Genomic DNA, 21,598 nt, shown 5'->3' on the forward strand with positions numbered 1-21,598 from the left:
TAGACATTAAGGGGGAAAAGTCACAATAAGATGCCTCTGGATGACAGCAAATGTTGACTTGTCCCTTACATTATCAGCTGGGAAATTCTGAGCCTTGCAAAGATAGTGGTAATTGGTATTTGTGAGTCTGAAGCCTGAAGCCTGCCAGGGCCTAAAAGTATATTCTAAATAATTAAGAAAGGACAACCCAGGTTCAATAGTCAGTGATGGGACACCTGGGTGGCTCAGTGGGGGAGCTCTGCCTTGGGCTCAGGTCGTGATCCCGGGGTCCTGGGATCGAGTCCCGCCTGGGGTTTCCCCACAGGGAGCCCGCTTCTCCCTGTCAGTGTCTCTGCCTCTCTCTGTGTGTTTCTCATGAATAAATAAATAACACCGTTTTTTTAAATTATCCCTGATAAAATTAGGGTAGTACTACATCTCACGGGGCAGGTGTACAGGACGCACCCAGCACAGCACCTGGTGGGACAGGAGGCCTTGTCCCCCTCAGTGAAGCCTGCGGCTACATGTGGGTTGGTGGCTCTCCAGCTAAGGTTTCAACAGGAGGTCACTCTCCGGGGTCCAGCTAGAGCAACAAAGCCATTTCCTTCACTGCACACGAACACCTTCTGTCTGTGTCACCTTCCAACTGGGTCCCCACGTTCCAGCAGACAGATCGACGACGGAGACACCAGGTTGTGCTGTCAACCATCGGTCCCTCGAGCTGGGGGTTGACCCTTGCTCCCCTCTGCAGGCAACTCGCCCCGAGGCTCCAAGCTGGGCCAGGCCTTGGCCTCCGGGGGAAGGAGGGGCCCCCACCGCACCCACAGGGCACCAGGTGCCAGCCACGCTCACCCCCAGGCTTCAGAACCCAGCATGTGGGGCCCGGGACTCGGCCCTGCAGTGCCCTTCGGCCCAGGACGTGACCCGGGGTCGCGGGATCGGGTCGCCCCTCTGCCTCTGTCCCTCTCTGTGTGTCTCATGAATAAATACAGAAAAGTCTTTAGAAAAAAATAAACATAAAAAGTTAACTTTAAAAAATCAAGCATTTGTTAAGAATTCTGCCCGTGGGGGAATAAAAAAGACAGAATTTTGCCCAGGAGACATTTTAATTATTTGGCAGGGACGGGGCACTTGCGCTTAAAAGTTGTCCCTGTTTGGCCGTATTTTTAGATCGCTCTGCGCCCCCCCAGCGCCCCCCCAGCCCCGAGACGTCACCCTTACCGTAGTTGTAGTTGTTCCGGAAGTAGGTCTTCTGCGTGGCTCGGACAGGCTTACATTTGCAGCGCTCTGAAAAATACAACGTTTTTGGTTTGGGCCCAAAATGCAACCTGAGCTTTCTTTTTTATTCAATCACATTTTTTTTCTTGGTACGAGGAGCTGCAGCTGGGGGTGAGGGTGAGGCGGCTCCTAGCAGCGCCCTCTCCCCTCCATCACCCATCCTCCCCCATCCCCCCATCCTCCCCTACCCCAGCCCCCCATTCCCATCCTCCCCATCCCCCCAACCTCCCCATCCCCCTCCCCCCACCCCCATCCTTCCCCATCTTCCCCATCCCCCCATCCTCCCTATCCCCCATCCTCCCCATCCCCCTCCCCACCCCCATCCTCCCCCATCCTCCCCATCCCCCCTCCCTACCCTCCCTCACCCTCATCCTCCCCATCCCCCATCCTCCCCATCCCCCTCCCCCATCCCCATCCTCCCTCTCCCCCCACCCCCATCCTCCCCCATCCTCCCCCATCCTCCCCATTCCCTCATCCTCCCCATTCCCCCTCCCCTATGACCCGGGCCGCGGCCCAGCGGGGTGAGGCGCCTGTAACCAGCGCCCGAGAAGGCTTCGTGAGCCGTGGATGACACCTGCTTACGTTTTGATGCAGAAAAAGGAAAAAAGAGCAGAAAAAGGGAAAAAAAGCAAAGATTCTTTCCGAATCACAGGAAGCCAACACGAGAGGGGTCCTAAGTGCTTTCTGCCAGGACGCCCCGCAGAAGGGAGACGGCCCTGCAGGCCCGGCCGGCCGCCGTCCTCCCACCAAGGCCCGGCTTCCTCGCGGCTGAGCTTCGGGGGGCCCCTGCTTCCCGGCCACGGCCCCAGGCCCCTAAAGCTCCAGAACCCCTCCGACGGCAGCCAGCGGCCTCCCCCGGGCCCCGGGGCGCCAGGCCTGTCTCCCCCCACACAGCAGCGCCCTTGCTGGGCACAGGACTCCTGACACGCGTGTCGGGGAAGAGATCTCGGACCCACCCCTGCGCCAGCCTCGTGCTGGTGCCCCGTGGAGACCAACGAGGGCGCTCCTGGGCAGGACACCTGCATGCCCACCTGTGCAGGACGGAAGCTCCCCCGCTCTCCGGCGCGGCCGCTCTACTCTGCACCGAAATGTCACGCGGTTTGAACGACATATTCTCTAACAGGTTAGGACACGGATTCCACGGGTCCTCCGTGCCGCTGAGCTCACCACCCCGCGGCCACCGCCCGCCGCCAGCTGCCACCAGAACACCGCTGACCAGGCTGGGGCTGCTGGCCTGTATCCCCGGGACTCATGTCACCGCGGGGAGCCGACACTGCTCACTCCCTTCATGCCTTTCGCCCATTCTCCGACCAGTTTCTTATCTGTACTTTTGGATCCATTTCTGCTTTTCTTTTGTTTGTTCGTTTGTTTGGTTTTCTGATTCCACATATAAGTGAAATCATATGGTAGTTGTCTTTCTCAGAGTCACGTGTTTCACTTAGCATCACACCCCCTGGGTCCATCCATGTTGTCATCAACGGCAAGATCTCAGTCTTTTTTTCGCTGAGTAATATTCCTGTGTGTGTGTGTGTGTGTGTGTGTGTACACGCACACACTACATCTTTATCCATTGATCTATCAGCGGACGCTTAGGTTGCCTCCCTATCTGGCTGTTATGAATAATGCTGCAACAAAGGGGTGCATATGCTTTTCAAATTAGTGTATTTGTTTTCCTTGGGTAAATACGAGTAATGGAATTACTGGATCATACAGGGTTTCTTTTTTTTTTTTTTTTTCCCTAAGTAAGCCCTATGCCCGATGTGGGGCTTGAACTCACAACCCTGAGATCAGGATTTGCATGCTATAGTGACTGAGCCAGCCAGACACCCCTCTATTTTTAATTTTTTGAGGAACCTCCATACTATTTCCCACCATGGTTGTACCAATTTACATTCCCATGAACAGTTCACGACGGTTCCTTTTGATGGAAAGATATTCTGGAGATGAGACCATTTCTGAAGCTATAACTGCTATGGTCTTTGATTTCCAGATTATCCTCAGAGGGATTTGTGCTTCTCCATAATTTAAAAATAGATATTTGTCAAACATAATGTAGATAAATTATCGACATATTTGTAATTCTTTAGAAATTTGCTAATACGCTAATAAAAATTCTTGGCAGAACCATACCAAGTATCACTGGGCTGAGTTGAATATGGGGTTGTTGCCATAGGACTCTGCTTGAAGCATAAACAAAGCGATTCCATAACCTTCCCAAGCAGAGATTTTTCAAAAATTAGATCATAAAGTGATGTAGAAAGATTTCAAATCGGTATTCACATACCATATATACACAGAGCTGCACCATTTCCTGATAGCTAAGGAGCAAAGCAATTATATTCCTGGAACTAGATTTGACTTCTCTACGGCTCACTCGTTTCTGCTAGCCTCAGAGGTGGCGACGCCATGCCATACACGTGACCCTGGCCATGCCTCTATCCGTCGCTTTTGCTATAAGCAAACATCTGCCTAGGTAAAGTAACTAGTAGCTCAATAAAATAGCTGACTCAAAGGAGAAGTGGAAATTTATATCTACAAAGGGCTCAAATAGGGGAGGACTTCCTTTCACTTATTTATGCTAACTCAAGTCAAACATAATTATGATTATGTGTATTCATGAAAAATACATCTTAGATCGGTTCTTCTTCTAGAGTACATTTACTCACATCTACCTATATATCCCCAAAAGCCCAAAAACTAGGAAATTACAAAGAATCACGGAGGGATACGGTACACACATTGTTAGGTTTTTCGTACCTGCCACCCTAAGTCAGATTATAACAGCCTCCTTTTTTCTTCTTCTATTACTATGAGTAGTTGACTCCTCGGACTTTGTACGGAGCCAGTAATACTACCATCATTTCTACTTTGATTTGCTAATAACTCTTCTAGTAGTCTTCCTCTCCCGGCTTCCCAAACTGCACAAAGGTTTTATTTTCTTTTATTTTTTATTTTTTTATTTTCGCACAAAGGTTTTAAATTTTGGTTTCTACAGTGGCAAGATAAAATCTATTATTTACTGAGCTTTGCACAAAAACCCTTAGCGATTGATCTGCTTGCATTCCACTGCTGAGAAGCAAAGGTTGTAAAGGAAATGCCTTGAGGTTTTTATCTAAGGAATATGAAAAAGTCACAGGAGCTGGACGTGACAAAGAATTCTTCAAACGAGGGGAAGGTTTTAGACGAACAATTCATTCACCTCACGTCCAGGATTGAATAGAACGTCCGAGTTGCAGAAGAGCATCCTCATCATCCTCATCATCCTACATCCCACAGGCGTCCGCGGGCCCTGGTCGGCCGCTCTCCCAGAATCAGTGGTTTCCCCCTCCTTGGCTAATGAAAGTGAACACTGCTTCCTATCCTCGTACAAACACGAGTTTATCACCCTCACACAAATATTCATTTGCAAAATTAACGTGCCGGAGGTCCACAGAATCTGGTTTGCAATTCAGAGGAGATCCCCCCCCCCCCGCCCCATGCACTGCAGCGCCCGAGCCTTAAACAGCCTCCTGAGCAATGAGGCGCCTTACAAACATAGTTCAGAGAGGAAAGTAATCACAAACTTCCTTATTTGAAATTTGGTTCAGAAAAATGGGCTCATTTACTGAAAACACATAATGATAATAGTCTTCCTAAAGAGTCATATGGTGGGGCCCCTGGGTGGCTCAGTGGTTGAGTGTCTCCTTCAGCCCAGGGCGTGACCCTGGGATCCTGGGTTCAAGTCCCGCATCGGGCTCCCTGCAGGGAGCCTGCTTCTCCCTCTGCCTGTATCTCTGCTTCTCTCGGTGTGTCTCTCATGAATAAATAAATAAAATCTTTAAAAAAAATAGTCACATAGTTTCATAAGAGCTAAAGAATTAGAAGTACCCAATACAACTATGAAATTCGATTATCAGTGGACCTTAGCTACTTGATGGAATCTGTTCAAGTTGATGCCTAATAAGGGTGACACTACTTTCTAACCTTGACCTTTCCTTGAAACGGACTACTGCTGGGTCTCATCCAGAGCCGGAGGACCCTAACGGACCTCCTTTGCCAGATTTCAAAACCCCTGTAGTTTTCAGGTACCATAACTTTGGAATACTACTCTCTATGAATTAGTATTTTTCTGATTTTTCTAGGAAGCAAACATCTTAGATCTGTGTGCAGGATCTATTGTCAGAAAGTACGTGGGGGTTAAAGAAAGTATAATCCTATTTGTTTTACAATTTCCAGTGTAATTCTTTCAAGATTGACTCATTCTAATCAGATTAGAGTTTAAGTAATTTTAATTTGTACCAAACGTATTATATGTTTTATATCTTGGCATTCGACCCTAGGAGCCCACTTGCCCCCTTCCTTCCATTTGAAAAAAACATAGGAGCAAACCACAAGTTTTAAAACAGACATAAAAAATTATTTTTTATAATTTGAATGTCTATATTCTTAACTATGACTTCTTTACGGAGATCCAGATCTGTATTTTTCACCACCTATAAGGCATGTCCATAAGCATGCCCTTAGGTAATTTTAGACATCTCCTTTATAGAAGTACTGGGAGAATTAGAGGAGAGAATACACATAAAATACCTATCACAGCACCTGGTATACCTGCCTCGTAACTGTCAGATTTAATCAAGATTCACTGGGATTTTTAATCCGTTATATATAAAGACCATTTAATGGGTAAGAGAAGCACTATTTTTTCCAGGGTCCCTTGTCACCCACTGAACCGTGGTGCCCACCAAACTCAGGCAATCAGTCTTCTCAACGGTGCCAGATTCTGCTGTTTTGGTCCAGGTGGACCAAGCTCATTTCTGTCCCCATGCAAGGAGTCCCTTCGAATTGTCATGTACGTATTCCAAATTTGAAGGATCAAGCTTAGCAAGCCAAAATGATCACATATGTGACCATTCTCATACGTATTAAAATGTAAGAGAATATGACAAAGTGATTAAGGGCCCATGGGTCTGCCTCCCAGCTCCATGCCTTTCCCATCGTGTGACCCTGGGCCGGTTACCTTCGGCAAAGCCTAGGTCTAAACGACGACTGTCTATCTACCACGTAGGGTTATTGTTAAGAATTTAAAGAATAATTCACTTAAACAATTTGGCGCAGAGCCTATTAGTGAGTAAATCATTCACTGAACGTTAGCTCTTAGCAGGAGTCATACATAAACAAACCAAAAAGATCTGAAGATATTTTATGCAAATTCAAGAGCGGTTGATGACGCAGAAGAGACGATTTTTCTAACAGAAAATCATCTGCAAGTTGGTGTAAAAATTAAAGTTTAGACTTAAAAGTTCACGTTTAAAGATAAAAATCTACTAGATTTTTTTTTCCCCTGGAGACAGAATATGTATTATACTTGGTTTTGGGGGGAACTATATGGAAAAAGGTAGAATTGAGAAATCACACTGGTATTACGGTCCCACAAGGGAACGTTACTCCACAAAATATAATGATACCCAGAAATGGATACATCTCAGAAACATTACCCCAAAACAAAAGTAGCCAGTCACAAAGGAATAGGTTCTATATGATTCCATTTACATGAATCTGAAGAACGGATACCAATGTAGGGTGACAAAAAACGACACCTGTGCTTGCCTCACAGTGGGGTGGGTGACTGGGCCCGGAGGGATCCTTAGGGTGCTAGAAATGCTCTCTATTTTGATCACGGTGAGAGCCACGTAGGCGTATACAGTTGCCAAAATTCAATGTGGCACACGCTTCATTATGCCTTTTATTGTAAGTGAGTTATATATCGAGAAAGTGCCAGGAACATACAAATTCATGAGACATTCCTTTCATTTTTCCATAAACTGAAGTGTGCCACGGCTTAGCAGCTGTTCATTACATGTTTAGAATAATTTTTATTTCCCAGTCGTATGCATAAGGCAAAGAATCTATTAGATTTCCTTTTGGATAAGAGCAGTATGTGCAGAAGGCGATGCAGCTGACTGGTGAACACAGGTAATGTAACGAGGCTTTAAAAAGCAAAAATAACCCTTGCTCAGTTTAGCCTACAAAACAAACCTCAAATGTTGTAATAAAGGTCTCTATTCATAGTAATTTGTACTTTGTAAAAGGGAACTGTTTAAGATTGAGGGGATTAAAAAAAATAAAAAGATTGAGGGGATTAACCCTGTATTAATAAGAAAAGGAAATTTAGTGTATTCCTTTAGGATTTATGCCTTCAGAAATTTTTAAATAAACTGTCCCTCACAACACTTCTGGATCTAAGAATCATTGGGGATGCACAAAATATGGGTAGTCCATGAGATCTGTCTACTTTCTCCCATGAGACTGGAAGTGTTATGGGGGAGCCTGATTCCCCCTCTCCCTCAGCCCCTTTCCCTGCTCCCTCTCCCCCTCCAGCACTCTCTCTCAAATAAATAAACAAAATCTTTTTTTAAAAAAAAAAGATCATCAGCCATCTATCTACCTCCCCCAGCCCCCAGGGGTGCAGTCACTGCTCACTCCCTCTTCCCAAGTCCTGGCCTTCGGGAGGCCTGGTAGGAGGAAGTGGCCCTTCTAAGGGCCAGTGGGGGGGGGAGGGACCAACAAACGGACTCTGAAGTTTCAATCCTGGGGACCTGAGAAAACAATGGTGCCACACATTTAAAAAAGAAAGTTGCCAGGAGGAAATCTGCGATACAAAGAGAGCCTTAATTATTAACGAGGCTGTATCTGAGGTACAGCCCGGTGACTCAGGGAGAGGTGTTTATCCAAGGAGAACTGCGGGCTCTGCCCCTGACAGAGATAAGACCCGGTCCGGGGAGTCAGGGGAGGGAGAGCTGAGCCCCTGTGGCTGGGCGCTCCAGGGGGAAGAAGCCCCCAGAAGGCGGGAGGAGCGGAGGCCTGCACTGGCTGGGGGGCTGGGGGGCAGGGGAAGCTCTGGTACAATTTGGCAAACAGCTCAAAGAGGAGAATGCTTAGGAATAAAAATGAGTCAAGTGTCAAAGAATTTAAAAAAAAAAAAGCGCCTCTACTTGGAAGCTACTGTGAATTTATAAATAGACCACTTTTTAATCCATCCTAATTTTTTCCCAATAAAGGGCAGGCATTGCACCCAAGTTAATTTAGCTGCCAGAATCAGTACACATGTGCACCCAAAGCAAAAAAAAAAAACAAAAAACCTAAATTCCTTCCCCAAATTAGGAGGAAGCCAAAGGGGAGGAAAGAAGTTTGGAGAAGGAGAGAGAGTGAATCTATACTACCCAAGCCGGGCATAGGCCACCCCAAGAGTGGGGAGCTGGGGCCGGCCTGGCAGGTGCAGGCAACTGGGAACCCAGTACTCAGCCACCCAGGGGAGTTTCTCTGAAGCACCCCTGAACAGGCAGGGAGAGGCCAGCGCAAACCTGGTGAGTGCCCACCTTACCCTGGGGACGCTGCTGATGTCTCCCGGATTTGAATATGTATCAGAAGGAAACCGAGAGTCAGTACAGTCTGATTTTATATCTTTGGAAACCAACCAGTAAAGTAATTCTGTTATGCTTATGTCAATTAGCTCATGTCAGAATTTGCCAGCGCTATCTGCCCCCCCCCCCCGAAACTTTGTGTTTTTCAAATATAGGAATTCATAAACCAGTCACCATCACAAAGTGGGGAACTGAGAGAATTCTTTCAATACAAAATAGATCTTTTCATTGCACCCCTGGAGCACCTGCCTTAATCTTCGGTGTTGATTTGACAGACCAAATGACTCAGTGGAATAAAACTAGAACTGTTTTTCCCCAAATTCCACGTTATGGAAACTAGAAGTGATGCACCCCTTAGTGGGACAGTGGGTTTACAAAATAAAACATACTCACAGATTGGAAGCTGTTCAGTCATTAGCTCAAAAAAAAAAAAAAAAGAAGGAAGGAAGGAAGGTAAGAAAAGAAAATAATTATGAAGCTTCTAGGCAAAGAATAACTTAACTGGAATAAAAGAATTTCTTTTCCAAATTCCAGCAGAAACAGCTTAACACTTTTGAAAGTGGGGACATGTGGGTGACAGTGTTTTTGTATCTTCCTCATTCCTTGTTTCGTCAACCTCGGCTGCTCCATTTTTCCAAGGCATGAATTTCTGCGTGTGAATAATTTATATTTTCTTTGCAGAACATGTGAATATGTCAGTACATTTTTTTTTACAAGCAGAATGAGCTTGGTTTTGCCTGTTTGCTGGTTTGTTTTCATGGTTCCCATTATACCAGGGAACAGGAAAACATTGGTAAAAGAGGAACAGTCAACCCTAAACCCAGGAAACTACGTTCATTCCAGGTAGTTTTACACACTGAACTATTTTCATATATTATTTATAGTATTGTTGATGCCATCTTCCGTTTACACACTGAAGGGCTGTATTATTCTAACTATAACTTCTGGACCATTTGATAGCACACGCATGCAGTTGCCAAAAATGGTGACTTAGCCAACTGTACTATACAAATGAGCCTTGTGGTTTGTTTTGATCAAATATAAAGTAGGGGTGATCATTAAAATAGAACCATCACTGGACACCAATAATTTCCAGGTGATTTTATGACACTCCAAGAACATTCTCAACTGTATCAAGAAGGTAATGAAATCGTTCTAAATAAATCATTTTCACTCACTTACGTTTTTCACAGATAAATGTTTGTGGGACACCTCTGGCAGACATGGCCTCCGGTTGAACACCTGTCACTCTTAACAATATTCATTGGAAATCAACGGTGAAAACTGCTGCAGTCTAATGAAAATTGGTATTTCAAACTTATTTACAACTCCATAAAAGAAAAGTTCCACTTCCACATATAAGACACCTTACAAGGCAGAGGCACCTGAGTGCATTGACTGGATGTTGGCTCAGGTCACGATCTAAGGTCATTTCAATGGAATGATTCTTGTAGAGGATGAACAGGTAAATGAACAATTAAAGTGATTCTTTTGATATTAGTAGTTTGTTTAATTTAGCATTAATAGTTTCAAGGCATGTGATTCTTAGAAAGAAAAAAATGGTATTTTTCCTTCTACGTTTCTGTTTTCCCTTGACTTTGGAGAGAAGTATGGAGTTAATGGTATTTAACAAGGTCAGGAGAAAAGTCGAAATTCAAAGCTGATTTTTGATTAGTTACTACAAATAAAACCAGATTGACTACTTTCCACTGGGAAATCTTCTCATTCTTAGATCTTCCCTTAAGCCCTCCCACCACCAGCATCTTCTCCAGCCTCTATATGACCTAATTCCTCCTGCTTTTCTTCCATTAAATATTTTTATTTGGACAGGGATTCAACACATCGAAAGACAACTAAAGTTGGGTTTTTTTGGGTTTCTTTCTTTCTTTCTTTCTTTTTTTTGGAAGTGCAACCATTATTTGTTGTTTCCTCTTTGAATGGCAGGTGCTGAGAACTCAAGGAGATATGAAGAAGGAATGGATGTGTGGACTGTGGAGGCAAAGTCAGCAATGAAAGCAAATGTAGAAAGGAACTTCCCACTAATCTCAAGGCCATAGAGGGGAAGGACTCTCTCTCTCTCTCTCTCTCTCTCTCTCTCTCAATCAATCTTAAAGAAAAAAAGACACCTTACAAGGCAGGACGCAGAGACCCAAATCAGTGCAAATTACTAGAGGAACGTGAAATGAAAAGGTATATAGTAATTAATTGTAGTTATAACATTCTTATAAGAGCAAATACAGCATTAATCATAAAAATAAAAACTAGAAACGACCTAAATATTCCAAGAACATTAGAATAACATGTGGTATATTCATATGATAAAATACTATACAGCACTGAAAATTCAGAAGAACTACTATACACAGGGTAATGAAGAGCAAAGGAAGGCACACCCTATATATATGTTCATAAAAGATCAAAATTAATAGATGTTATTGGAATTTCTGCTAGTAGTTACCCTTGGAGAAAAAGGATGGAAGCAGTGATTTGGAAGAGGTACAAGGAGGCTTCTGGAGTGCTGTCACGGTATGTATCTTGATCTGTGTGGTGGTTACACAAGAATGTTTACTTTGTGACAAGTCACTGAGCTACGTGCTTATGACATGTTTTTTGCACATATGTCATACTTCATTTGAATGCTTATTTTAGGAAAGACGGAGTAACTAGATGCCACCATGTCTCTCCCCCTGAACACAGTTACAGAATACGTGAAGCAACTACTTAAGCACTCGGCTAGTAAAAGCAGGAGATTGGGGAAGAAGACTAATACTATCAAAGTGGCAATAGGTTCATCAATTTTTCCCTCTCTGGTCTCCTCAGGCCTAGTTTCAACACAGCCCATAGCCTGTAAGCGGGCATCATGCAGCAGAGTCCTTCAGGAGAGGCCCTCTAGCTAAGAATCAAAAGCAGGTGGGACACCTGGGGGGCTCAGCAGTTGAGTATCTGGCTTCCGCTCAGGTCATGATCCCAGGGTCCTGAAATCGAGTCCCACATTGGGCTCCCTGCGAAAAATCTGCTTCTCCCTCTGCCAATGTCTCTGCCTCTCTCTCTCTGTCTCTCATGAATAAATAAATAAAATCTAAAAAAAAAAAAAAAAAGAATCAAAAGTAGGAAAAGCGTCTTCTAACACCCCATTCTCTTGTATTCCAGCCCTCAAGCAATCCTGGGGCAGTGCTGACAACAGCTGCACCAAGGGAAGCCCTCAGAATCCTAAACTGCTGATGTTGGAGAACCTTCTCTTCTGATTAGATATGTAGTATCAAGAGATTGGGGGAAAAAAAATGAGATTGGGGCAAAGTTCCATTGCGTTGTCCTCCCACCATCTGGCCTCAGGTGCAGTCAGTCACAGAGTGGGATAAGTAAAGCTCCAGCTTTCCAGCCAAAGGACCAAAAAGAAGAGCCCCCAAGGAACTGAAAAGTACTGAGAAGACCACAGAGAGGGAAGAACTTAGAAATTAAAAATCCATAAAATTGTTTATGAACTGGTAGGTTCACCCCTGGGTATATATGAATCTGACACGAAACAGTATACTATAGACTTTGAAAACTAAGCCATGCGGTAGGTCACTGCCCTGATCTCACACTGGCCACTGGGCAGGATACACATGGGATGGACCTGAAAGGCATTGCAAAGACTGAGAATGGAACTGGTACTGAAATCACAATTCACAGAAGACAAGTCAGAATTTGCTGCTTTAACCCAGCAGGATCAACTCCTGCTAAAACAAAAATATCAACATTCTTCATAGAACTTTAAACAAGAACCAAATTTCTTAGAACATAATAATCAAAATGACCAGGATGCAATCAATTATTCTGCACATGAAGAACTAGAAAAATCTCAGAATGTATGGGGAAAAGAAATCAGATGACACAAATGTTAAAGGTATCCAACAATAATTTCAAGGCAGCTTTTATAAAAATTCTCCAAAAAGTAATAGTGAAAACTCTTGAAATGAATGGAAAGATAGAAAGTCTCAACAAAGAAATACAAGATACAAGGAAGAACCAAGTGGAAATTTTGAATGCTGAAAACTCCAATAACTGAAATTAAAAATTCACTGGATGGGCTCAATAGCAGAACAGACATGATTGAGGAAAGAGTCAATGAACTTGAAAACAGACCAAGAGACGTTATATAATCTGAACAAACAGAAAAGGTTGGGGAGGGAAATGAACAGAGCCTCTGAGACTTGTGGGACAACAACAAAAGCTCTACCATTCACATCATCATAGACTTGGAAATAGAAGAGAATGTGTTATAAAAATAAGTATTTGAAGAAATGGTTGCTGAAAGCTTCCCTAATTTGACAAATGCTAAAACTTATAGATTCAAAAAACACAGTTAACTCTAAACAGGATAATCCCAAAGAAACCAAATGTCCAGACATAGCACAATCCAACTGCTAAAAACTAAAGACCAAGAAAAAGTCTTGAAAGCAACCAGAGAAAACTGATGCATTATATACAGGGAAAAATGATTCGAATGACTACCAATTTCCCATGAGAAACGCGGAGGACAGAAGTAAGTGGAATAACTTTTTAAAGCACTGGATGAACTAGCCAACCCAGAAGTCTATATCCAGTGGAAAATGTCCTTCAGGAATGAAGGTGAAAGACACTTTCAGAGAAAGGAAAACTAAGAGAATTATTGCCACCAGAACTGCTCTAAAAGAAGTGTTAAAGGATGCTCCTCAGGCAGAAGGAATACTAGAAAATGGGGAAAACAACAGAAGTTAAAAACATCTGGGTAAACACAGTAAGCTATTCTCCTATTGAGTTGCTTAAAACATTTTTAAAGTCAGGGCACCCGGCTGGCTCTGCTAGGTAAGCATCCGACTCTTGGTTTTGCTCAGGTCATGATCTCAGGGTCATGAAATCAAGCCATGCAATGGGCTCCATGCTCAACTAGGAGTCTGTGTGAGATTCGGTCTCTCCCTCTCCTCCCTCTGCCCCTCCCCCCCACCTTCTCTCTCTCTCTCTCTCTCTCTCTCTCTCTCAAAATAAATAAATAAATCTTTTTAAAAAACATTTTTAATGTCTGGAAAAAATACAACTGTATATACTCTCATGATATGTATACACACCTTGTGAATATATATATAACACAAAAATATATGTGTGCATGTGTGTGAAAGACATTCACCTAATCCAAAATAAATTAGGAAATACAAAACAGGGATGAAAAGAGAAGGAACAAACAGAAAACAAATAATAAAATGGTAGATCTAAATACAAATATATCAATAATCACATTGATGTAAATGGTCTCAACACATTGATCAAAAGATAACGATTGGTAAAAAAGAAAAAAAAAGATAACGATTGGTAAAATGGACAAAGAAATCAATACCTACCAAAAAATTATCCAATTATTCCAGGCCTACAAGAAATTTACTTGAAACATAGTAATACAGGTATGTTAAAATAAAAAGATAAAGACATAAGACATACCTTGAAAACACTGATCAAAAGAAGATTAAAGTAGCTATATTAAATACCAAGGAATAAGACTTTAGAGCAGAGGAAATTACAGAGGTAAAGAGGGACATTACATGACAAAGGGTCGATTCCCTAATTAGACATAAAAATACTAACTGTGAATGCACCAAACAACAGAGCTTCAGAATACATGAACCAAAATTGACAGCCCTGAAAAGAAAATAGAAAAGACTACAATATTAGGAGACTTAAACATTCATCTCAAAGTGATCAATAGCTCTCATACACAGAAAATGGGCAACAATATAAAAGTACTAAACAACAGTATTAACTAATCTAATTGACATTATAGAACATTCCAGCCAACAACTGCAGAATATATGTATTCTTTTCCTGAAGGCTAATAAAACATTCACCAAGATAAATCACATCCTGGGTCATAAAATAAACCTTAACAAATGTAAAAGAATCAAGATTATACAAAGTATGTTCTCTAAGGTAATTAGAATAAAATATAACAACATAAAGCAAAGAGAAAAATCTCCAAACAGCAGCAAATTTAATAGTACAATCCTCAGTAATTCAAGAGCCAAAAATGTAATCTCAAGGGAAATTATAAAATATTTTAAGGTGAAGAAAAATTAAAATAAAACCTATCAAACCTTGTGAGAAGCAAATAAAGCCATCCTTAGCTGGATACTTATAGCATTAAATTACTATAGTAGAAAAGAAGAAAAGTCTCAACTCATAATCTAAACTTCCGTAAGGGGGAAAAAAGTCCTACACAAGCAGAGGAAAGAAATACTGATGAGCAGAAACCAATAAATTTGAAAACAGAGAAAATCGATGAAACAAAAAATGGTTCTTTATAGCCAGGATACGGCACTACCTTGAGGGGTGTGAACTAGCACTCCACAGCTATCAAAATAGCTAAGATTTAAAAAATAAAACCTGAAAATACTACACGCCAGATGATGCACAACAACTCGAAATCTGAGACACCCCAAGTGTAAAATAGAACAGCCATTTTGGAAACAGTTTCACCGTTTTTTACAAAATTAAGCACACCCTGACCATATAGCCCCAGTAATCCTATTCCTACTTACCCTAGAGAAATGAACACTCAGGTTTATTCGAACACCTTTATGCCAATGCTTATAGTGGATCTACCCATGACTGACCAAAACTAGAAACAGCCCGATAATCCTCGAAGGCCTGAATGGCTAAACAAACGGTAGTAGACTCAAGCAATGAAATCTTTAGCAATTGCAACGAGTCCATAGTGCCACATGCAGCACCAACTTGGATGAAGCTCAAAGGCATTATGACAAGTGAAATAAGCCGATCTCAAAAGGTTACAGACCCTACCATTCCATGTATAAGATCGTCTCAAAAAGACAAAGCTAGAGCGGAGGAGGGATCAGTGATCGCCAGCGGTTAAGGGGGGCAGAAGCTTGTAATGATGAAGAGACACCATGAGCAAGTTTCTTCTGAGGGGATACGATAGTTCTGTATCTTTGCTGTGGTGGCTGTTACGCACATCTATTCCTGCATTAATACCCACAGAACTCACAAAATCCACACAATTTTTAATGACCAAGAGAAAACATCAATGTTAGTAAATGCTAATGTTTTAAATAAAATATGAGTGATTTTTTTAAGTTTACTTTTAAAACGTAGGGCACAAATGTACCCAAATGAGACTTGAGTAGATAGGTCACGAAGGCTCATGTGAACACAAACGAAAAGTAGGAAGGTACTGGTATACTCACCACTGCTGGTCCCTCTACAGTTTCCGTTACTAGAATCCATAGGAAAATCTGAAAGGTGACAGACAGAATAAGCAATTATCATTTATTCATTATTATTTCGAGAATTCCCGTATAAAAGTCTAATTCAGTCATGAGTTTAATTTGGGTAAAAAACCAAGGTGCCTCAAGGAAGTCGATTCTTATCAGTGACATGAGCTTGGTTCTCTGTTACTTACAGGTCAAGTAAGGACAACCGTCGGTCCTTTTGTGTGATTAAAGGATGACACTCTCTCTGGAATCCTCACCGACTACGCATAAAATTTCAGGATTTAAGAAGTTTTGGGGTCTCACAAAATTTCTGACACGATGAAGTCCACACACATATTAAGTCCTCACCCAACACCCAAAAGCAGCAAACGCATCTCTTCAACAAATAGACGCCTCATGCGTTCCTAGCATGTACTTAGATTCTTAGGGCCTAAGGAAAACACCCAGAATGCATTCTCATGCCCTTTGTTGCCTGTAAACTAAACCGTCCCTCAGCAGAAAGGAAGCACATCATGCTGGGACCGCTCAAGCCAGCGCGATTAACGGACGTGGCAACGATGACTAAGAGTATAAAGCTCTTCTGTGTTCCAGCTAAGAAAGCAGCCTCCGGTGACTGAGGCCTCGGCAAGACACCATGCTGAGACCTGCTGCCCCTAGCAATATAGTATTTTATTTTATTTTATTTTATTTTATTTTACTTTATTTTATTTTATGTCAATTAAAAAAATAAAAATAAAAATAAAATAAAATAAAAATAAAAAATAAAATAAATTAAAAAATAATAAAGTCAATTAATTAACATACGATGTATTTCTTGGGCCAGAGGTAGAGTTCAGTGATTCCTCTAGTTATAGATTCTTATGGACACTTCAACTCCGTACTCCTACGCAAGCTTTAATTTTGCATTAACACTTCATGTTATAGGAGTTGAGTATCCACTGATCCCAACAGGAAATACCATCCTTGCTCTGTCCTTTTTCTTCATAGGATGTATCATGATTAAAAAGGAGTGGTTAAACACCATTTTAGGACAACAGCACTCAAAATTACAATTAGTGAATTATTCTCTCAGGCTTGGTAATCATCATCTGTTTTTTTTTTTTTTTTTCAATTTTTAAAGAAATTCCTTAGCTGTTATTCTTCTGGTATTTAAAAAGCTATATACAAGGAAAGACAGTAACCACCAGGCAACACATACTTGATTCTAAAACGTGAGGTTCAACTCAGTCATATGCTATTAATTTAATGACTTTCATTCTATTCAAAGACTTTCTTCATGATAAATGAAGTGTTAGAGTAACATGCCAATGGTTTTATTCCTGAAAATGTCCAATAATCATGGTTACACACATACGATCTATACAAAAATGATCTCTCTGGGGGTGTCTGGGTGGCTCAGTCGATTAAGCGTCTGTCTCTTGATTTCGGCTCAGGTGATGATCTCAGGGTTCTGGGATCCAGCCCTGCCTCCAGGCTCCACACTCGGCGAGGAGTCTGCTGGAGATTCTCTCCCTCCCTTTGCCCCTGCCCCGCTCGCGCATGTGCACACGTGCACTCTCTCTCTCTCAAATCTTTTTTTAAAAAATGAGCTCTCTGTAAGTGAAGAAATTATATTAATCCATGTGTAAAATAACTGTTAAGTCCTGAAATGTTGACAGAAAAATGAAAAATAAATCTCTTCTCCCGGGGGAAAGAAAACTCTTGATATAGCTGAACGTAGGAAAATGGTTTTCTTCTCTCACTCTTAGTCACAGGAAGATATTTCTGTTTATAAAAGCATTTAGGTATCCGTTGTTAGAATTTTAAGAGAAAAAAAAAGTTATCTGATCAAAAATCATCCAAAAAAAGTTGTTTTCAGAAAGTTGAACTTAGGCATTCCGAGAAAGTCATCTTAAGTGAAGATTATTCGTAGGCATTATTGGGTTTTACGCCCCAAGGATTTCTAGGAGGAGTCACAGAAGTTTCCAGAATAGTCCCAAAGCTGCTGGGGAAAGTCGGGGAGCGGGGGCAGGTTCCAAATAGAAAGTATCATGTGTGACAAGTATGGACAGAGATTGCGGCTGTGACCGAGGGCCCCCAAGTCCTGCAGCGAGGCTAACGGAGAGGGGAGCTGCACCCAGAGAGGCGGGGGCGAGGCCCATGCAGGCCGGGCCGAGGCACCGCCGATGTCAGCAGCACACCCTCTGCACAGAGGGCATCGGGCTGTGGGCAGCAAGCCGTTACTGCCCCGGACCCGTGACCTGGGGACCCACTGGAAGCCCAAGCTGAACGAGCCGCAGTGGAAAAGGAAGGAAACTGGATTCAGAGCAGGTTCAGGGACACTTGAACGCGGGGCTACAAGCGGGGGCTGCCGATGGCTGGGGGCCTGACCTCACGGCCCTGGGATCGAGCCCCAGGTGGGGTCCCTGCTCCGCGGGGAGCCTGCTCCTCCCCCTGCTCCTGCTCCTTCTCCCAAAGAAATAAATAAAATTTTAAATAACATAAAAGGGGGAGGTGCTAGAATCAGGGTGGCTCTGGGGCCTGGAGCCAACACAGAGGGAAGCATCGGCCGACGCGGGGAAGGAGACGAGAGTTCACTCCGAGGCGCTGCCCCTGAGGTCTGGGGGTCGGACGGGGGCCTGGGACCTGCTCGGTCCTCCCCAAGGGGCAGCACGTACCTGTCTGTCCTGGAACCCCTGCCCGCAGCCGCCTCGGAGCTCTCGGGGGCTTCAAGCGACAATGCCCAGAACCTGATCCTTTAACTGCAGCCTGAGGGCCAGCGACAGATTCTTCGTCTTAGGTTACGAGTCCCTTCCTTCTTCAGGAGACACGAAGCGTGGCGGAGGGTGGCGGAGGGTGGCGGAGGGTGGCCTCTGCTGGACCCCCTGTCCCCGGAGCTGGCCTTGCTCTCCTTCCCACGAGCAGGCGGCGCAGCCAGCAGGCGTCATAGGGCCAGGCCGCTCCCCCCAACAGCAGGGGGACGGGGTGCCGCTGCCCTGCCTGTCGCTGCAGCCGATCCCGCTCCTGCCAGGACCCGGTGGCCCAGCGGGCTGCTGTCGCTAACTCCCACGCCGTCCTGCTGTGCCATTTACCGGCGCTTCCCGGGTACGGCGCCTCCGTCCTCCTCCATCCTCCTCTTGCCAACGTCGCTCTCCACCGACTCGCTCAGGGCCTAAGGGCCACGCCAAGCCGGAGTTCCAACGGAGGGCCCCCCGCTCTAAACCCGCGAAACCGCGCACATGAGACCAGTTCTGGACTAGTCACGTCCGTGTGTCCGTCCTTCTATTCACCTACTGGAAGGGGAAAGGCCCAGCACAGCTTAGTTTTGCTACTTATCGCAACAACTACTTGGAAATTTGGCAGGAATGAGACAAACAGGGACACCTGGGTGGCTCGGTGGTTGAGCGTCTGCCTTCAGCTCAGGTCGTGACCCCGGGGTCCCGGGTTCGAGTCCCACATCGGGCTCCCCACAGGGAACGTGCTTCTCCCTCTGCCTGTGTCTCTGCCTCTCTCTCTGGGTCTCTCATGAATAAATAAATAAAATCTTTTTTTTTTTAAAGTAATGAGATAAAAAATGAATTCTTAAAATAAGGCTTGGGGCCTACCCAAGATTCTATGCCCACCGGGCAGGTCAGCCGCGGCCCTCGGAGACCCGCGTCCCTGGGCCACCAGAGCGCCCCGCAGTGTCTCCCGTGAGGAGGGACCACAGAACCGTGCTCTCTGCGCCTGAGTCGGAGTCTCCACTTGTCCTTCCCATTCCATTCTCCGGCCCTCGCACGACGTCATTCTGCCTTCTTGGTATTTGGCCCCTCAAATAGCTGTAGACCAGGGCGAAGGAAAGGGCGGCCTGTTCCGGGAGCGCGGAGGAGTGACCCCACGGCGGCCCAGCAGGCGGGACGGGCCCGGAGGACCGTGTCGAGCAAGGGCCGGGGTGACAGGCTGACAGCGGCCCGGAAACCGGCGCTGCCCGAGGCCGGGGCCGGGGCCAGGGCCGGGAGCCGCGGCCGCTCATGTCAGACCACGCGTGTGCTTGGATCCTTGCTCCCTGCGCTTCCCAGACACGCTGTTTGTCACCAGCAGACGCCCATCAGGCTCATTCTCTCCTCCTTCCCGCTGCTGCCCCAGGGACTCGATCCGGTGCCTGAGACCCGGGTCAATCGCGCAAAATGAAACCTGAGGCTCACGGGTTCAGCAGGAAGATCCGCTTTCCCACTGGGCCCGGGGGTGAAGCTTGCGTTCCAGAGCCGAAGTGACAAAAGCTCCAGGCTGCATCCGCACTGACCAGGGGACCATTTCAAAAAAGAAAAACCTCATTTTGGGATCCCTGCGTGGCTCAGCGGTTTAGCACCTGCCTTCGGCCCAGAGCGTGATCCTGAAGACCCGGGACTGAGTCCCACGTCGGGCTCCCTGCATGGAGCCTGCTTCTCCCTCTGCCTGTGTCTCTGCCTCTCTCTGTGTCTCTCATGAATAAATAAATAAAATCTTTAAAAAAAGAAAACCTCATCTTGACGGAAGGACGGTAATCAGGACGGTTATCAGGGCAAAACAGAGAAGCAGCAGCACAGTCTGTCAGGGCCCGCGCCCCAGGGACCAGGCTGCTTCATCTCATCTCCCAGGCCCCGCACACGTCCGAAGACTTTAGCTCACTCAGGTTACAGAAATTCCCCAAAATGACAGCTGAGAGGGGTCCAGACTGAGCACCTGGTCTGCGGGCTCCGAGCCCACGCCCTGCTCGCCCCCCCATCCTCGAGAGGGGACCAGGGGTCTGAACAGAGGACGTGAATCCTCAGATGCAGCAGCCGCAGGAAGCCCCAACCCCGTGATAAATATACAATGTGGACAAAGAACAAGTTCCATATAAATTTGTCCATAATAGTCAGGATGTGAGCTTTTTTTTTTTTCTTTTTTAAATGTACCCTGGCCCTTAGTATTTTGAAAGCAAAGAGTAGTTTGAAGCACTGCTCCGTTTCTGTAAGACTTTGCTTTGTAAAGGGGCCTAGACTCGTTTGTGGGATCATACTGTGCTAGGAAGGAACAGATCCCTGAACGCTAGGATTTGAAAGTCCTCTTGGCATTGAAGGAATGCGAAGGGTGGCCCCTTTTATTCAGGGAGACCTCATTTTCGTATTCGGAGCCCGGATTCTAATCCTAAAACATAAGCAATTCTGTTTATACCTAAAGGAAGGCGGGGGGAAGTGCTTCGGGAACTATCATATCCCGCTGAACCAAAGAGTATACTGCGTTGTAAATTAAACCGGCCACATATGGTAGTGACTAAGTAAGTCCAGGTGCCTGACAGTTTGACCCAGGACAGGGAATGCAATTTTTAGCAAGCTGGCCTCGGAAGCCAGGAGACCCTTCGGGTTGGAATCCAGCTCTCCATTCCCCTCCCCACCCCTCCTGCCACCAGGCTCTCTGATTCACACTGAAGGTTGTGGTAAAAAAAGGGAGACGGTCATAAAAATATGGTTCCAACTGCCACCTAAGCCTACTTATTTTTCTAGCAAGGATGCTGTCAACAAAGTGGATATTATGGCATTTTAAAGCAGCTCAGAAACCAGGTCCCACATACTGACAAATTGTTTCCATGCATGGCCTATTTGAGGGCTTCAATGAGGCAATTGTTCTGCATCTGGTCCCCAATGATAGGTAATTCGGGGACACTTAAGGAAACTGCTTCCCAACCATATTGACCATGGCTTTTGAGAGCTGTTACCC

The 21,598-nt window shown here is 44.8% G+C and overlaps 1 protein-coding gene and 1 long non-coding RNA gene across 2 annotated transcripts in view; one reads left to right on the forward strand and one right to left on the reverse strand.

Annotated features, from left to right (window-relative positions):
* FRZB (frizzled related protein) overlaps window positions 1–21,598 on the reverse strand; it is a 30,703-nt gene that overhangs the window by 6,903 nt on the left and 2,202 nt on the right. Inside the window, 2 exon segments of the mRNA XM_025460416.3 lie at window positions 1,201–1,266; window positions 15,875–15,922. Coding sequence (XP_025316201.1) covers window positions 1,201–1,266; window positions 15,875–15,922 — 114 coding nt within the window.
* LOC118350541 (uncharacterized) lies at window positions 8,428–11,241 on the forward strand. The gene is made up of 3 exons (XR_004804498.2): window positions 8,428–8,603; window positions 9,854–10,125; window positions 10,605–11,241. It is a non-coding gene; the product is annotated as an uncharacterized LOC118350541 (long non-coding RNA).

The sequence above is a fragment of the Canis lupus genome, chromosome 36, assembly GCF_003254725.2.
Source record: "Canis lupus dingo isolate Sandy chromosome 36, ASM325472v2, whole genome shotgun sequence".
NCBI lineage: Eukaryota > Metazoa > Chordata > Mammalia > Carnivora > Canidae > Canis > Canis lupus.